This window comes from Daucus carota, chromosome 5 (genome assembly GCF_001625215.2).
Source record: "Daucus carota subsp. sativus chromosome 5, DH1 v3.0, whole genome shotgun sequence".
Lineage (NCBI taxonomy): Eukaryota > Viridiplantae > Streptophyta > Magnoliopsida > Apiales > Apiaceae > Daucus > Daucus carota.
This window is the reverse complement of record NC_030385.2, coordinates 34,889,929-34,907,019: the sequence shown is the minus strand read 5'-3', so window position 1 is coordinate 34,907,019 and position 17,091 is coordinate 34,889,929. Positions and strand designations below refer to the sequence as shown.

At 35.7% G+C, this 17,091-nt stretch overlaps 2 protein-coding genes across 2 annotated transcripts; one reads left to right on the top strand and one right to left on the bottom strand.

The window, feature by feature from the left end:
• The first annotated feature begins 931 nt into the window (after positions 1-931).
• On the top strand, positions 932-9,573 carry LOC108222922 (ARM REPEAT PROTEIN INTERACTING WITH ABF2). Its single transcript, XM_017396906.2, has 19 exons — positions 932-1,500; positions 1,943-2,094; positions 3,231-3,403; positions 3,482-3,602; positions 3,692-3,766; positions 3,879-3,973; positions 4,545-4,620; positions 4,786-4,893; positions 5,641-5,769; positions 5,858-5,926; positions 6,520-6,579; positions 6,976-7,099; positions 7,193-7,332; positions 7,527-7,590; positions 7,676-7,755; positions 8,169-8,233; positions 8,327-8,444; positions 8,522-8,646; positions 9,270-9,573. The coding sequence occupies exons 1-19, from the start codon at positions 1,266-1,268 to the stop codon at positions 9,349-9,351; spliced, it is 2,091 nt and encodes a 696-aa protein (XP_017252395.1). The 5' UTR covers positions 932-1,265; the 3' UTR covers positions 9,352-9,573.
• Positions 9,574-9,792: 219 nt separating this feature from the next.
• On the bottom strand, positions 9,793-12,229 carry LOC108222923 (chloroplast stem-loop binding protein of 41 kDa a, chloroplastic). The gene is made up of 6 exons (XM_017396907.2): positions 11,700-12,229; positions 11,481-11,602; positions 10,938-11,040; positions 10,721-10,856; positions 10,279-10,556; positions 9,793-10,151 (listed from the first exon to the last, which is right to left on the bottom strand). Exons 1-6 carry the CDS (start codon positions 12,084-12,086, stop codon positions 9,969-9,971), a joined length of 1,209 nt encoding a protein of 402 aa, XP_017252396.1. The 5' UTR covers positions 12,087-12,229; the 3' UTR covers positions 9,793-9,968.
• Positions 12,230-17,091: the final 4,862 nt, after the last annotated feature.

Genomic DNA, 17,091 nt, shown 5'->3' with positions numbered 1-17,091 from the left:
AAAATTTTCAAAAAATTAGCAAAATAAAACGGAGTTATTTAAGTGGGCGCCACCTACCCGCCCCACGCTTCTCTTCTTTATATAAGAATATTGAATACTGATCACCTCTTTTTAATATCTCAAGCAACTGTAGAATAATAATTATTAATTAGTTTACTATATTTACAATTGAAAATGTAAGAATAGAATATAAAAATATAAAAGAATAGAATATAAAAATATAACAACTATACATCTTTTTACAAAATTACCATTCCAATTTACAAAAGTTAATTTATAGTTTTCGTATAGGTTTAATATCTTTATTTCAAATGAAACAAAATAAAAATTTGTGTTACGAACAAGTGTTGAATAATACTTATTTTCAACAAAAAAGTGTTAAATATCATTTTATACTTTCAAGATGAACAAAAAAGTGTTAAATATCATTTTATACTTTCAAAATGAACAATGTATAAATACGCATGATTAGCTCATGAACTATTGCATATCTCTCGTTTCAAAATAATAATAATATGGATAATATGATATATAAATACCTTTTTGACTCACTAATTTATAATACAAAACCAAACTAAAATTGAGTAAAAAGAGTAAAGAAGATAAACTCTAGTGAAAATTATGGCGGGAGTGTACGGACATAAAATCCCTCCTCTAATTTTGAAAAACGCGGGCGTCTAATCTTTAATCATTTTTTTTTTTTTTTTTTTTTTTTTTTTTGAAATCAACGTACTTGCATTAATCAAACCATGTCTAAATCAAGGTTACAAATGAGAAAATCAGGAGCCGTATGAACCCACTCCTGTAAACCAGACATAGAATATGCACCCTTTGCTAACAAATGGGCAACACTATTCGCTGATCTAGGAACAAAAACAATTAACACTTCCTCAAAGTGTTTAATTAACTCCCTGCAATCATCAACAATTGTATCGAACGTCGACTCCCCTTGGCTCTCCTTTACTTTGTTAATTGCGTCCACCAGTGTCTTAGCATCTGTTTCAAAAACACATCTGCTCGATCTCCATTCCTTTGTCCAGGAGAGTGCTTCTCGCATGCTCAAAGCCTCAGCAATTCGTGGTTGATGTCCAACCTGTACCTTCCTACTCCTTGCTCGAACAAATTGACCATTTTTAATCATTTTTAACTATAAAAAAACACACACATAACCCAACATACTGACTTTGACAAAACACGATAAAAACCCCTCTCTTTCCCATTATACCCCTCTGTCATTCTCTCTCTCTCACACTCACTGTGTGTTAATGGAGAACCAGAAGCGACCGGAGCAACCGACGACGGCGGCGAGAAAGAGCCTCAAGAGAAAGCTCGAGGAGGAGTTCGTCGAAGATCGTGATGAGTTTTGTGTCGCGGAGCAAGATCTGGTGCGAGAAGTGGAGGCGCAAGTTGAGATTTTGAACGCTTGTAGGACTTCGACTGAGGCGGATCGAGCTGCGGCGAAGCGCGCGATTCATGTTGTTTCTGAATATGCGAAAATCGGTACTAGATTTGCTGAAATTGATAATTTATCGAGGATTAATTTGTTGAAGTTATCATATCTTTGAGTATCAGGTTATTCAGATTATACTGTGTGTTATATCAGTAAATCGGTACTGGATTTGTGGAAATTATCAATTTATCGAGGATTTATTTGTCGAAGTAGTGTATTAATTTATGAAGATTATACTGTGTGTTATATTAGTTAATCGGTACTCGATTTGTCTGGAATTATGAATTTTATCGTTATTCATCGATTATTAATTTAACAAAGATGTACAGAAGTTTGTATGAGTTATATATATGTGTATATATACTTGTTTTTTGTGTTATGTTGTTTAGGTTTTGTTTATTTCTGGTGTTTGTTTGGTGTGTGATTGTTGGATTTGATGCGGCTACGGTTTTTGAGTTGATTTGATGACTATTTGTTTTGTGTGCGTGGCAGAGGAGTACGTGAACTTGATTGTAAAGACAGGAGTAGTTACTGTGTTGGTGAAGCATCTTGAGGCGCCACCAGAATTAGAGGATGGACAGCAGCCGTATGAGCATGAAGTTGAAAAAGGAAGTGCGTTTGCACTCGGACTTCTGGCCGTGAAGGTAATTTCTTCTGTTTATCTGTCATTGTCATTTCTTTTATTTTTTTAATTTTTATATCCAGGCTTCATTTACTAATAGGAGGTTGTAGTTTAAAATTTAAAGTTTTTTAGGCGTGAGCAAGTATGATAATTGCTTTGTTTGACATGTGATTAACATTGTTTAGCTCTGAAAGGTAAATTTATTGGATAATTTCTAAAATGCAATGTTTCTGAACTGTTACCGCATTTTGTAAACTCTTCGGTGATGTTTTAATATCATCTTATAGTTTGAAGGGTTTGGCTTATTCCTATACTCAATAAACATCAGATCAGAATGCATAATCACATAAAATTCTACAGTAGATGTCTAAGCCTTAGTGGCTGGTTACAAATTGTATAACTACTTGAGTGCTTCTGAATAGTCCTTCAATATGCCTGACTGAAATTGTGGTTATTTTTGTTTTTAAACAATCCTGAGCTCTGTTTCTGGAGGGAGATGACTTGCCAAACCTTGCTGACATTGCAAGCCGAGAAAATTTTGGCAGACTGGCATTTTTTTTTGCTGTTTGCTAAAGTAGATGTTTGTGTTTCAGGAAAGGACATATAAGCCACCCTTATACCAATTCAGAAAGTAGTTTAATTTTTTTTTATCAAACTTCTAATATTATATTTTTGTCTTCATGTTCTTTACCTGTGTTAGGAAAAAATTCGATAGTGTCGAAGTCAGGTTTTTAAATATGCAAGTAACAAGCATTTACATAGGCTAACAATCAAAGCAGAAAATAGGATTTTCAGTAACCCAATCCAGTATTAATTATATGAATAATCCCAGTAACCACTAACTAAAGAAGTAGATATAGTAGGAAAAGTTCCAAATTACTCGAATCAAATCTGAATTATTGTGAACGTTATTGAGAAGTTGTATTATCAATTTTACTGTCGTCATCCTGTAGACATGTCTATCAGATGTCATGCTTTATATTTATTGAACAAAGTAACATAAAATCATTACAGACTTCTTTTAAATATTTTGTACTACCCCTTTCCTCTAATAAAAGCTAGTCACTCCTATGCTGCTTAGAAAATCATTACTATCATGGATTCATTATGCAGTATTTTAGTAACTTGAGATTTTTTGGCCACTTTGTGTTTTGGCAGCCAGAGCATCAACAACTCATAGTTGATGCTGGAGCACTTCCCCATCTTGTGAGCATTTTGAAAAAGCACAAGGGTGGTCAAAGTTCTCGAGCACTCATTGGTGCTATAAGGAGAGCAGCTGATGCAATCACCAATCTTGCTCATGAGAATAGCCGCATTAAATCACGTGTCAGGTTTGTCTACCTTTCCCATACTAGATGCAACTGAGAGTAGTATGGAAATGTAATTATGACATATTACTTGTTTTTCAGGACTGAACATGGCATCCCTCCCCTCGTTGAATTGCTCGAGTTTCCTGACCCGAAGGTGCAGAGAGCAGCTGCTGGGGCCTTGAGGACTCTTGCTTTTAAGAATGATGAAAATAAAAATCAGGTTAGTGAATTCCTTTGAAATAATACAATATGCTAATAAATCTAATTTTCTATTGCAGAAGTTGATTTTTGTTTCCCCCTCATTTGCAGATTGTTGAGTGTAATGCGTTACCTACCCTTATTTTGATGCTTCGTTCTGAGGATATGTCCATACATTATGAAGCGGTTAGTTGGATCCTCAATCTTCTATGCTTAAGCCTTGTTCTTTATCAGTTTGGCAGCATAGATCTTAGCTCTCAGCTGGGAACTTGAAAAATAATTAAGCTGGTTTTGCTAGGTTGGTGTAATTGGGAATCTAGTCCACTCATCCCCGAACATTAAGAAAGAAGTTCTTCAGGCTGGTGCTTTGCAGCCTGTTATAAGGTTACTAAGGTACAACTACATCTCTCTATAGTACTTCCTCACTAACCTTAGAATGGTAGTTGTAAAGATTGAAGCTAGAATTTGGGTATATAGATTAGCTTATCTGGTGAGTGCTCTGCAATTGCATTCACCTTGGAGTTTACACTCACAAGGAATATTAAAACAAAGCATATAACATAATTTGCTTGTAGTACTTAGTAAAAGAATACTGTTTGTGGAAAACATATGTTTAGTAAAATAGTAGGATCATCGCTAGGTATGGACAGGTTTTTCTGTTTGTCTGCAAGCTTTGTTGCCCTATACGAAGCTAGTAAAACTTTTGGAACTTGGAAAGTTTTAATGTACATGGGTTCAGCTTAAGATATTAGGTGCAACATTGGCTTCACAGGGAAAAACAAAGCTCGTTTGTATGTAATACTTCCTGTTACTATTCCTTCTAATAGTATTGTTTGTATTTCATATTTGGAAGTTGGAACTATTGATTTGTAGTTTGCACAATACAATTTCATTCCTTCATGGTTTTTTTAATGCCATAACACCTTTATCTATATTATTTAATACTTAATTACTGTGATTATAGCTCCTGCTGTTCAGAGAGCCAAAGAGAAGCTGCTTTGCTCCTTGGGCAATTTGCTGCTACTGATACAGACTGCAAGGTAGACTGAAATATCTTCAATTACATTTTGACAAAGTATCTGCGGGAATGATAAAATCTCATACCTACTGTTATATCTAATTATTACACTGACTTTTTGTTTCCATTTCCTGCACCTTTATTACGAGCAAAATATGTCGTAGTTTTTGAAGCATATATTGTGCAGGTACACATTGTTCAAAGAGGTGCTGTTGGCCCACTAATTGAGATGCTTCAGTCGCAAGATGCTCAACTAAAAGAAATGTCAGCCTTTGCACTAGGGAGATTGGCACAGGTAACAAATTATCCACATTATTCTTTCTTGTGCCTCGTGTCTCATCTGGTATAGTTTATGTAGACAGGAGAGCAAAGTTTCATCACTTCTTTGTTGTCTCTAGTATATATGTGTCTCTGGCTTTTTGCCTTGAATGATTGCATATCACTTGTAATTTTTTGCGCATTTGCTTATAAATGTAGACATTCATGTTTTCAACCCCACTGTGTGAAGCAGGAACCATCAAGGGTAAACTTGACATGCATACTTTCTTTAGTAGAGTTTCCTAATTTTGTGATAAAAGATGCACATCTCTCATGGAGTCATTCGTGATTAAGTATCTTAACGTGTGGTTTTGCTGAGGGGTTTGGGACCTCAAATCCCGTATGGAGCAAAAATTTATTCCCGTATGGATCCTGTTTCTCATCTTCTTGAACGTATTACAGCTGCTTATCTTAATATTTGATGCCTACCTGATGTCACCCAAAATGGTTCACTGTGAATGATTTTCTCGTAGAAGCTTGTATAATTGCAATTGCACTCAACCATGTGCCTGCAAAAACTGAGGTGCCCAAGGTCGTTATATGGATACTAGTATATGTATACAGATACTTGCTGTACTAATTAGTTACTGTTTTTTTACCCTTATTGATCATATCTAGGTTTTTGGTCAAGTGATATGTCTGATATTCATGTTCTTACAAAAGCATTCTACTGTATAACTTTAAGTGCTCTCCTCACGTTCCTGTAAATATCTCAATCTTTCAGGATACACACAACCAAGCCGGTATCGCCCAAAGTGGTGGTATAGTGCCATTGCTAAACCTTCTTGATTCAAAAATTGGATCACTGCAGCATAATGCAGCATTTGCTCTGTATGGACTTGCAGATAATGAGGTATTGTTTTTCTTGTTTATTGCTATATAGAATTTGCATTAATCTCAGTTCAAATTCAGTGTTCTCAATGCTCTTTATATTTACATAGGATAACGTCGGGGATCTTATTGTGGTCGGAGGAGTTCAGAAACTTCAGGCTGGAGAATTTCTTGTCCAAGTAATATTCACTACCAATCATTATTTTTAAGTAGTTACTTTAGTCTAGCAATATATACACAGAACACTTTAAAAAAAGAACAAAGAACACTATCATAACACTTTATTTTTCATAAAAAATGATTTGTTAAGATTATAATTTTATAATTAAACACCAATTAAACATAATATATGAAATCTAACATCCAAACTCATCCAAATAATTAATAAGAAATATTATAGAATCCAGAATAGAAACCAGAATAGAATCCAGAATAGAATCATGTATATTTATTTTGCACGATTAATATTACATAGAATCATATTATATTTGATCCATATTTATTGTTAAACATGTTAGATATTATTATTATTCATAACAAAAGGTTAATTAGCTTAAAATTAGAATTTAATTCAAGTTTTAAATGAGATTCTATATGCGATTCTAAAGTGTTCTTCTTTGTTCTTCTTTTAAGGGTGTTCTTCTTTGAGCAATGCCCTATATATATATATATATATATATATATATATATATATATATATAATTGTTATTATTTTTCTTAGGGGGTCTATATAATTGTACTGTTTATAAACGAAATGTTTATGTGCCTGCAGCCAACAAGGGATTGTGTTTCAAAGACACTGAAGAGATTAGAAGAGAAAATTAATGGACGAGTAAGTTTCTATCGAGCTTTAATACATCATGTAAACTCTTATTCATGTGAGAGGCCATAATGAACTATCAGTTTGGACCCTAATAACGCAAACTTCTTTTCTGTATTGTAATTTTCATTTTTTTTATACTGTTTCTCCTTCTGGCTGATACATTTGCGTTATTTCCCTGTAATTATTGTCTTTGCTCCCCTAACATGGATAATCTGCAAGTCTTTTCATGTTTCATTTTTGTCCTTTACATGACACATATTTATTGCTATTGATGGTAAGCAGTAAGTGTAGATGTTTACATGTTTTCTAAACCCTGATTAAGTAATTACTCTCGCAAATTTTCGATTGTGCAAGCTCAAGTAAGCATCACCATTTAATTTATTTATGTCATTATCATTTTCTCAGGTGCTGAGCCATTTGTTGTACCTGATGCGGGTTTCTGAGAGACCTATTCAAAGAAGAATTGCCCTGGCTCTTGCTCATCTGTGTTCACCTGATGATCAAAGCTCAATTTTTGTTGATAACAGCGGTAAGTCTACTGGATCACTGTTCATCTGAGCCGCACATTTGAAGTTTACAATCAGCTCAGTAACTCATTTCATATGCTTTCTTGATGTTGCAGGACTGGATTGTCTTTTAGAACTTTTATTGTCATCAGATTTGAAACTTCAACGTGTTGCGTCGGTGGCTTTACACAAGTTGGCTGATAAAGCCCGCTCACTTTCTCCGGTAGATGCAGGTCCTGCATCCCCAATCTCACAGGTACATCCAGTTGTTTTCTTGATTAATGTATTGTAATTGGATGCACATGTTTTTTCCAATAATTGTTTTATTAAAGTATTTGTGGTTCATCTTGTTTAATTTAAGTTGTTATTAGCGCATCATCATACTTGGGAATTGAGCATTCTATTGGTGTAATTTATTTAATGGTTACTACCCATATTTTAACTGTGCAGGTCTACTTGGGGGAGCAGTTTGTTAACAATTCTACTTTGTCAGACGTTACCTTCCTAATAGAAGGTACACTTACTATTCTTATGGACAAGTAAGAGTGGATTTAGCAGCCACTCATCTCTCTTATTTTGTTGCTCTTTTACGTTGACAGGTAAGCGGTTTTTCGCCCATAGGATATGCCTTCTTGCTTCTTCTGATGCATTCCGAGCAATGTTTGATGGTGGTTACAGGGTATTGGTTTCTTTATCACTTCAGATTTTTATGACTTTATCTTGTCCTCTATTGAATAAGTAATAGGGTTGGGATATGTATCTTTTTTCCAGTTTCAGACCTGAATATGTGTTCCATATAATCATATGCACTTCTCAAGTATCTGTACTTTTTTTTAAAGTGACAGTCTTTTTCATATTAATTAACTTTCACATATAAAAAAGAGTGAAAATGTGCTAGTTATGGCGGAGTACATGGATGTGAAACAAATTTTTTAGGACTCCACAAAATTTTATGTAAAGTTTAAACATGCTTTACTTCTGCATATTAAATATGCAGTGAAGCAAGATGCAAAGTTATTCTCTAAATTTGTTTCCTCTTCATGGATTATTATTCTTACTGCTGCTGTGAAACTTTAAATGGAAACACTGTAGGAAAGGGATGCCAAGGATATAGAGATTCCAAATATTAGGTGGGAAGTGTTTGAGCTGATGATGAGGTGCAGTTGTTTTTCTTTTGGCAGTTTGTAGGAAATAAGAAACAGTCCTTGTGTAGTCCTGATACTGTAATTTCATCTGTCCTCTGCTTACAGATACATATACACAGGATCAGTTGGTGTGAGCCTGGATGTGGCACAGGATCTTTTGAGAGCTGCCGATCAGTATCTTTTAGATGGCCTTAAGCGTCTGTGCGAGTGTACTATTGCACAAGTGAGTGAATTAGCTATCTTGATTTGTACTCTTGTATGTGTGTTGATGTTGACCAGGTGATTTTATTTTCTCTAAAGGATATATCCGTTGAAAATGTCTCGCTAATGTATGATTTATCAGAGGCCTTCAATGCCATGTCATTGAGGCACACTTGCATTCTTTTTGTATTGGAGAAGTTCGACAACTTGATCGCATTCCCCGGGTATGTCAGCCATCGTTTTCTAGCTGTTCCATCCATAATTTATTACTCAATTCTTAAAGAAATTGAACAACTGTATAGGAAGAATTCTTGGAGTGTAATGCAACTAATTGCTTTCATACAGTCATCTTCCATCTGCTATTATCATGCTCCAAGTACTTGTTTAAACCACCATAGGGTTCTTTGCAACTCTCAGCTGAAAACTAACTATTATTTATAGCATATATTGCTCAAGCAGTTTTAAATTCCCAATTAATAATAAGTGGAAGTTGCTTGATTTTAATTTCCGCCATTACATTATCTCACTCCGTAAAGGGAACCCTAATTGAAAGTCGCTTAGAGTTGGCATGCATGGGGGATAGTTGGATATTGATAGGTAGTCTCACAGTTTTTTTATTTTGAGTAAAGGTAGTCTCACAGTTAAACAGGTTTTTATATTGGCACAACCAATCAATAACACAAGATACAGTCAAATAAGTTTACGAACTTTTGGTCCATGAATTATTTTTTGTAGAACATTAAACCCCAGAAGTGGAATAATATCTGCTCCAAAAGATTCAGAGTGAGTTGTTTACTGTGTTTACACTCTACTAATGATTACTTTATTTGAAAATGTGAAATGCCAGGTATTTTGACCTCATACGCCGTGTTTTACCGGAGATGCGCAACTACTTCGTAAGAGCACTTACTAGACCTATCCAAGCTTGATTGGCAGTGTAAAACTTGCCTGGTGCCCTAAGTGTTGGTTGGTTGATTAGAATACTAACCAGGAGAGAGAGATTGTATAGAACGTGCCTGTTCCTTTGTAACCCTTGAAGCAAGGGACGGAGGAAACTCGGTGGTTAGTCTTAATTTGGAACTACATTTCTAACCCTTGAAGAGATTGTATTGTGTTTCTAACTTTCTTCTTATGTGAATTCCATATTCTAACCCCTTTCCAAACGTAGCTCTTTTTCCTTTTTCGGTCTTGAATGTTTTGCATTTGATTATCACTTGTTCCTAATGCACATGAAAAATGTCACTATTGCACTTTTGAACAAGTTTAGTTCGTACTTTTGGGCAAATGTTCCGGTTAGAATGATTATTAAACCGATTACTAACGAGTTTATGGGCCATGAAGGACATATTTATAGACAAAAGCCCTCTACATACACAGAATAAAAAGCTTATTAGCATATATAATTTGCTTGTATTTACTCTGATGACCATATTGTGGTACATAGCTTGACAACCACAAATGGCAATGCAAGTTACAAAAAGCGAGGACAACGAATCACCCACACCCACATTAGAAAGAAAGGATGGATTACTGTTGGATTAGCTTATCAAACAGCAACTGGTACTTTCAGCGATTCCAGAATCTTATCCTCCAACTCAAATGTCATAGTCTTCTTGTCTCTTCCAATCTTAACATACTCCTCATATCTCTCCTTCAAGTCGACCGGAAGGTTTGTAGTGGAACTCCAACCTAGAATGTCCTTAGCAGCCCTTGGTTCAGCGTAAAAGTGCTGCAATAGTATTGAATCGTTAGAATTTGTGTTTCCCAGTAATTCTCCATACCTTTTGAGATTTCAGAAAGTTGAGTGTTGGATGGTGTAATTTAAGATCCATGAAGGAAGCAAAGCTTTATCTTACCATATTCCGGAATGGAAAAGCTTTTTTCGCATCAAAACTAAGAGCTTTTGGATCGTAATGAACAATTTCAACAGGCAGGCCAGCGGCTTGAGCACATAATTTGGCCATTCCATCCAGAGTCACAGCACGATCGCTCACACAATTGAAGATCTTGCAGCTTGCAGCAGCTGGATTTTCAACTGCCAGAGTGAGCATAGAAGATAAATCCTTCACATGAGAGATGTTGGTTAGTTGCATCCCAGATCCAGGAATCAGAACTGGTCTGCCCCGAACGATGCCTGTTCAGAATGAAACAAGCTCATGTCAATAATACAGCAACATAAAATCTAATGCTTTCAATAGTCTAGACTTATAGTTGAAGCCAAGACTTGATAAAACTTAGACACACTGCTAGCTTTAGACATCCTGAAAACAGAAACTATTGCTTCGACTCTGCACTTACGATCAAAGAACCACTCCTCACAATCCTTGTTGTTACCAGATCCGATCATGTACTGTGGACGAAATGATGCCCAATTCTCAAAAATCTCGGACATGTATGTCTCTACCGCAAAATGACCTGCCTCTTTTACGACATCCTGTAATATAGAGCATCAAATTTTAGTCCAACACAAGTTTTCCTCGTAACTGTAACTTCTGAAGTGTGAATAGTTACATACCCCTTCAACATGAGGCAGCTCATCACCTAGCTTGTAAATTCCTGCACTACTAATAAACAAGAACTGCTTTGCACCAGAACTCTTGGCCCAATCTGCCACAGGCCTATCAACAATTTGCATAATGTAGCTTATATAACAAACAGTTTGATAATCAAAACTAGGAAGATGAGCTCAGATATCCAATTTAGACCTCATTTGTCTTTTGCAACAAGCATTACAACTAAACTATGTGTTGACCTCAAATGGTTTACATTGCTCTATCTCCTTACTGCATTATAAATATAGTACTGTTTCTCGATACGTATGGTTCATGCTCTGCAGGACCGTTACAAATTAACTACTCAGTCATAGTACTACAAATCACCAGGCCATGGTTTCTATCTAATCGAGGACCTCTATATACATTTAGATTTCTAATTTGAAAAAAACCACTGAAAAGCCCCAGAATTCAAATACCCACTCTAACATTGTTGCAATTGTTGAATTAGACAAGACAAGGCCTACAAAATAAAGAATGAACTGAGAAACAAAAGGGCCACAAACCTGACAGCATCCAAGTCTTTGCCATTGTTATCCAAGACCACATCAAAACTTGATCCCTCCAAAACCTTCGCAATATCCGAGGGGTTACCCCATACTGTCTTGCCACCAGCACTCACAATTTCCTGCCAATTTTATCCAGTGATCAAGATTTCATGTCATCCTTTGAATCACAAGACACGAAAAAACATAACATATATTAGTATACAGATGAAATTATACAGAGAATCTGCTGAATGGCGGCTTCTTCATCTTATCAGAGCTCTCTTCACCAACAGTCATGATGGTAACTTGATGACCAGAGCCCAAAAGCTCTTTAGCAAAATAAAAGCCAATAACTGCATGCCCACCAGCATTAGTATTCACTATAAGCACACTCTTCTTGGCACTGGCCTTGACACTGAATGCAGCGAAAGAGGAAATGCACCTTGAGGCATTATTGTGTCTTGAAGGGCCAAAGAAGAGAGAAGATGAGGAGATGGAGAGAGAGGAGGAGAGAGAGTGGGAAGGAGAGAAAGAGAGGGACGGAGATGAGGGGATGGTGAGCTTGGAAGAAGGGGTGGTGAAGGAGTGGAGGGAAGAAGATGAGGAAAGTGAGAGAGTGGCCATATTGAGTGTTGAGACAGCTAGCTCTTCTTGATCTTGATTAATCTTAAGACAAGTAGCAGTTGTTATATGTGTGTTTCTGTGTGTGTGGGCGTTACCCAGAAGCGGAGTTTTCTAACCGCTCATCACTTTGTCTACTTGCATGACTAGAGCATATCCGGCTCCACAATACCAAGCTATAACAAGCGATTGTTATATATTTTCTGTAATTTCTGAATTATCTTTTCTCTATATTATTTTATAAATTAAATTAAAAAATATATGGATAATAGAGAAGTCATCATGTAATTAATACAAAATAATTATATCATCTTTCCTATAATAAAGAAATAAAAATATAATTTATAATCAATTAAAAAAATTGCTATTAAAAAATACTTATAAATGATAAAAAATTTATTTTTATTCCTCAGTCACAGACTCACACAATATATAAAAAATATTATAAAAATATAATGATGATAAAAACTAAATTAAAAATAACTTTTTTTGAATTATATTCTTGCTCATGGGCTCCATATTAGTTTAAGATTAGTATTAATAAATCTCTAAAAATATTTAAAAATGATATTCTTGGTATATCCAATCATATTTTCTATAAAAATAAATAAATATTGAAGTGCATGATGTCTTTGGTTTCGGTTTCTCTCGATCAATTTGCCTTGTATACTTACTCCATGAAAACTGGTTAAACAGGACTGCCATTAAGGATAACGTGAAGGGTTGTGAATCCCGGGATATATCTGAGATAGGCCGGATCTAGTGAGACGGGATAAAACCTAGTAAGACTCTGGATCTGGGACCTGTAAAAAGCCTCGTGTAAATTTAGTGAGTTCGGGATGGGTCCGGGTGCCAGATGTCATATGGGATATATTTTATGTTTAACCCCTTACCTAATTTACGATGATTCATGATGCTTTTGAGTTTATTGGTAGGTTATTTTACTTTTGTTTCAAAACATGTTATTTGAATGAGAAGACATGCTCTGTTGTTCACTTGTTCTCTGGTGTATTTGTTGTGTTTATGCTCGATTGTTCACTTGTTCTTGTGTATTAGTTGTGTTTAACTACTTTTCGCTGATCTTGGTAATAATCAAGGACCAATACCAACAACTCAAGAAGCACAACATAAATCTTCCCTAAGTTGGGGATCTTGGATCTCTCCAACAACGATTTCACAGGCTATTTGTCAATTCAATAATTTCATAGTATCAAGTCGATTGACTAGGCGTATGATGCTTTCCATTACGCGGGACTGTTCTATTACTAGTATTATTCAACATCTGTCTCATTAACTGTGAAGGGAACTGAAATACACATTCATTGATCTGTCATGCAACAGATTTCACGGACAAGTTCCAAAGGTCATTGGAGAGCTTAGAGGGCTTACCGGACCTATCCCATCACTCCTGGGAAATATCACAATCTTTAGATTTGTCTTGAAATCATTTGATAGGTGTTATTCATCATCAACTAACTAATTTGGCATTTCTCAAGACCTTGAACCTCTTGGAAAACCATCTTACTGGAGAAATTCCTCAAAAAGGACGGTTCAGCACATCTAATATTACCATTTACCTGAGTTACCTAGGTAACTCTGTCTTGTGTGGATCTCCTTTGCCAAAGAAGTGTTAACACCAAGCGCCACCACCACAAAAAGTGGTACACGATGATGAAGAAAATGCACATTCAGATATTTGTGTGGAGTGATATGCGGATTGTCTTCATTGCACATGTCTTCGACAACCGAAGACCTGGGTGGTTTAGGAGATATATCCAAAGGACTGCAGAGGAAGTTGATGTGAAGAACCATGCAGAATAAATACTGTTCAAATCGACTTGTGTTCCAACCAATAGGACTACTATATTGTTCACATTAATTTGGGGGCACATAAACAATTTCCTATGCTATCTTTGGCACATTAATTGTCTCATCATTAATGTTAACCTTATACACTGAACAGGATGAATGACTAAATGGCATACCTGCTCTGTTTATTGTTTCTGGAGTAATGGCAGCAAACATGCTGTACATAAAATCACATTTATAAAGATGCAGATGTAGATATATATTGTACTTGGAAAGTGTCTCTGGAACTCTTGAAGAATACAATTAAGAGGATTTATTATGGCTCCTCATGCCTTCAGTCTATTCCCAGAAACAAATGTGAAGACCACGCCCTACAGCTGAGACCTAAATGATTCATAGACAACAGTACAACACTATACGTGCCTTGAAGTAGCATCCTAGGTCCGAAACTCCTGCAATGGTTCCACTGGTAAAAAGCCACAGTTGAGTTACGACAAGGTAACCAAATTAGTACAGGGAAGGCACCCCGAAACATTGGGCAAGAAGTAGAAGAACTGATAGCATTTGAGATCATTTATCATTTTTATATGCTAAACAAGTTTTCAGTTAGCAGTGAAACCTATTTAACTTATTTCAGACAACTTCATGCAAATAAAAATAATTTTATGCTGTCTTACGGATTACACACTCTACAATCCCCGTACCAGATGGCACAAATTTCGGGTTAGAAAATAGAAGTTGTGATAATATCACAAATTTTAGTGCTTGTTTCTTTAGGGAAAAAATAATGATCAGATCCTCTATGTACCATGTATAACTTTGTTCAACTTATAAAGAATATGATGCAGCTGTCATCTATAAAATCTGACTTTCGTTGTCAATTTCTTTTGTGTTGATTATTGCCACTGCATCATATGCTTACTATATACAATGATCTTGGAGTCAACTACATATAATCTATGTATAGTAATCCCTGGTGGAACCAGGAGCTTCCTCCTGCTCCTAAATCACGCAACTTCACAATGATATGATATTGTCTATTTTGGGCCTAGCCTGTACCGGGTTGTTTTTGATTGTTTTTGAGCATCTGCCAAAAAGCCTTATACTATTGAACTTGTTTTGACCGCTTACATTCTAACTTTCTGCCCCTCCCACAACTGACGTGGGACAACTCCTTCCAGCTCCATTTCTGCAGAATATGTATGTGTTATCGTCATCAATATTCGGTAAACCTATAACTTATAAACTATTAGAAACATCAGTACTAATCCCTTCCTGTGGAGAATCGATTATATGTTTTATACACATAATGGAAGCTGAGGTTCGATCTAAATGCTTGGCTTTTATGCATAAAGCTAAGCTTTAACAAACCTTATTCTACATATATCCAAGAACCGTCCAAAAAGTCTAGCGTAGGAATGATGTGTGTATGTTCTGATTCATTAATATAATCTAGGTTTTGTTTTAGATTAGTGGCGAAGACATCCAATGGAGACCAGACACCTGGGAGCTTAATGTCGTTTAGGTCTCGAATGTAAAACAAAAATGTATGATCAAAAGAAAAAAGGTGACAGTAGCTGACTCGCAAGCAGTCAAAAGGCTCTGGAGTGCATGTTGTCGACAGGCTCTCTAGCTTAGTGCAAGCCATTAACTGGATTCCTTTGTCATCCTATTGAAGGTCTTTAAAGTAAGGAGCACAATCTGTACAACTACACAAATATAATATTTGTGGGAGCTACTGATTGATTTTGTACACTGCACTAAAACTTGTAAGAAGCCTGATCTGATGTCATGTATGTGTTGTGTGTTGGTTAAGGTACATGATTATGAAATTTTGTAGTGTTGTTTATGTAAAATGAATATGGATCTAACATGACATTGAAGTTTACGTAAAGATGAGCTCCTAGTGATCCGCTGAGAATGTGTTATGTGAATTGTTAGTCTAACCTGGTATTGAATCTTTAGCGTGCGAGTTTCTGGACTTGGGATGACAATATAACATACTTGAAGAACTTCTGTTTTATATATGTTCTAGAATAGAGTTGGTTGGTCTAAGCAAAGCGCAGGTAACAGTTAGAGGGATTGTGATAGAAGAAGAACTAGTTTTTTAGTATTTAGCAAAGATGAAAAGTTAAAAAGATGGGGAAGTTAGAGTAAAAGTGATGGTTATAGGAGAGTGAGTGAGTGTGAGCTAAAAAAGGGCATGCATGATTAGGTTTTTTTAAGTAAGTAGAACCAGAACTTGTGTAATTGTGTGTAATGTAGAATAACCAATAAAGGCTAGCTTATGAACTACTTTTGTTTTCTTCATCCTCCTCCTAATTCTATGGCTTTTGGACCACTACCAAGTACCAACACTAAGGAAAAATACTCAACTTGAGTAATCAGAAGAATACTTCATAGTCTCATACATTCAAGTGGAGCCTCTTCTTAGCAAGCCCTGGGTGGGGGGTGGCAAACATGTATAACTAAAGATGTACTTATTTGTTAAGCAAACCTTTTACAACTGTTGATATATTGACCTCTGCCTGTATATATTGTATTCTATGCAGCCAAAAACATTGACCAATTGATAGGGAGGCTACTACCTAAAAATGTTGGTTCTCTTAGCTCTTCTTTTTTTAGTTCAATGATTCTGCAATTCATTAAGGAGCATCAGCTTATAATATTACTCTATGATCTTTACTTCAAAACAAAAGAAAATAGGAGTAATAAATTCCATGGTCTATAAAAGTTTGGAGGACACATCTTAAGTTGCAATTGTGCTTACATACATGTCCGGTTACTGACAGAGGGACTGGTGATTGTTACAACATACTGTTCGTGAAACAATAAATACCATTGACAAGTTCTTGACAGTAATCCTATCCGTAGTTAAGACGGACCTTTTAAGATTTCATCTATCCGCTCTTAATCGCTTGCCAAGGTTACTGTTTTTCGATTTTGCATGGCGACTCAAAGAGAGGCGCACTGCAAATTTTGCCAGAGTTGGAATTAGGGGAATCCCTTTGATTAGACAGTGGATTGTTAATTATCATAATTAATAAATACAAGGAAGAATTCGAATTTGTGACAAAAATGGGACCAGTAAATTTGATACTCTTGGTAATAATGCTGTTTTTGTACGTAGCCAATGGAATCCTTTCCATTGTAATATACAAGAAATACCCATTTGCCCAATAGAAAGCCTGTAATTTTA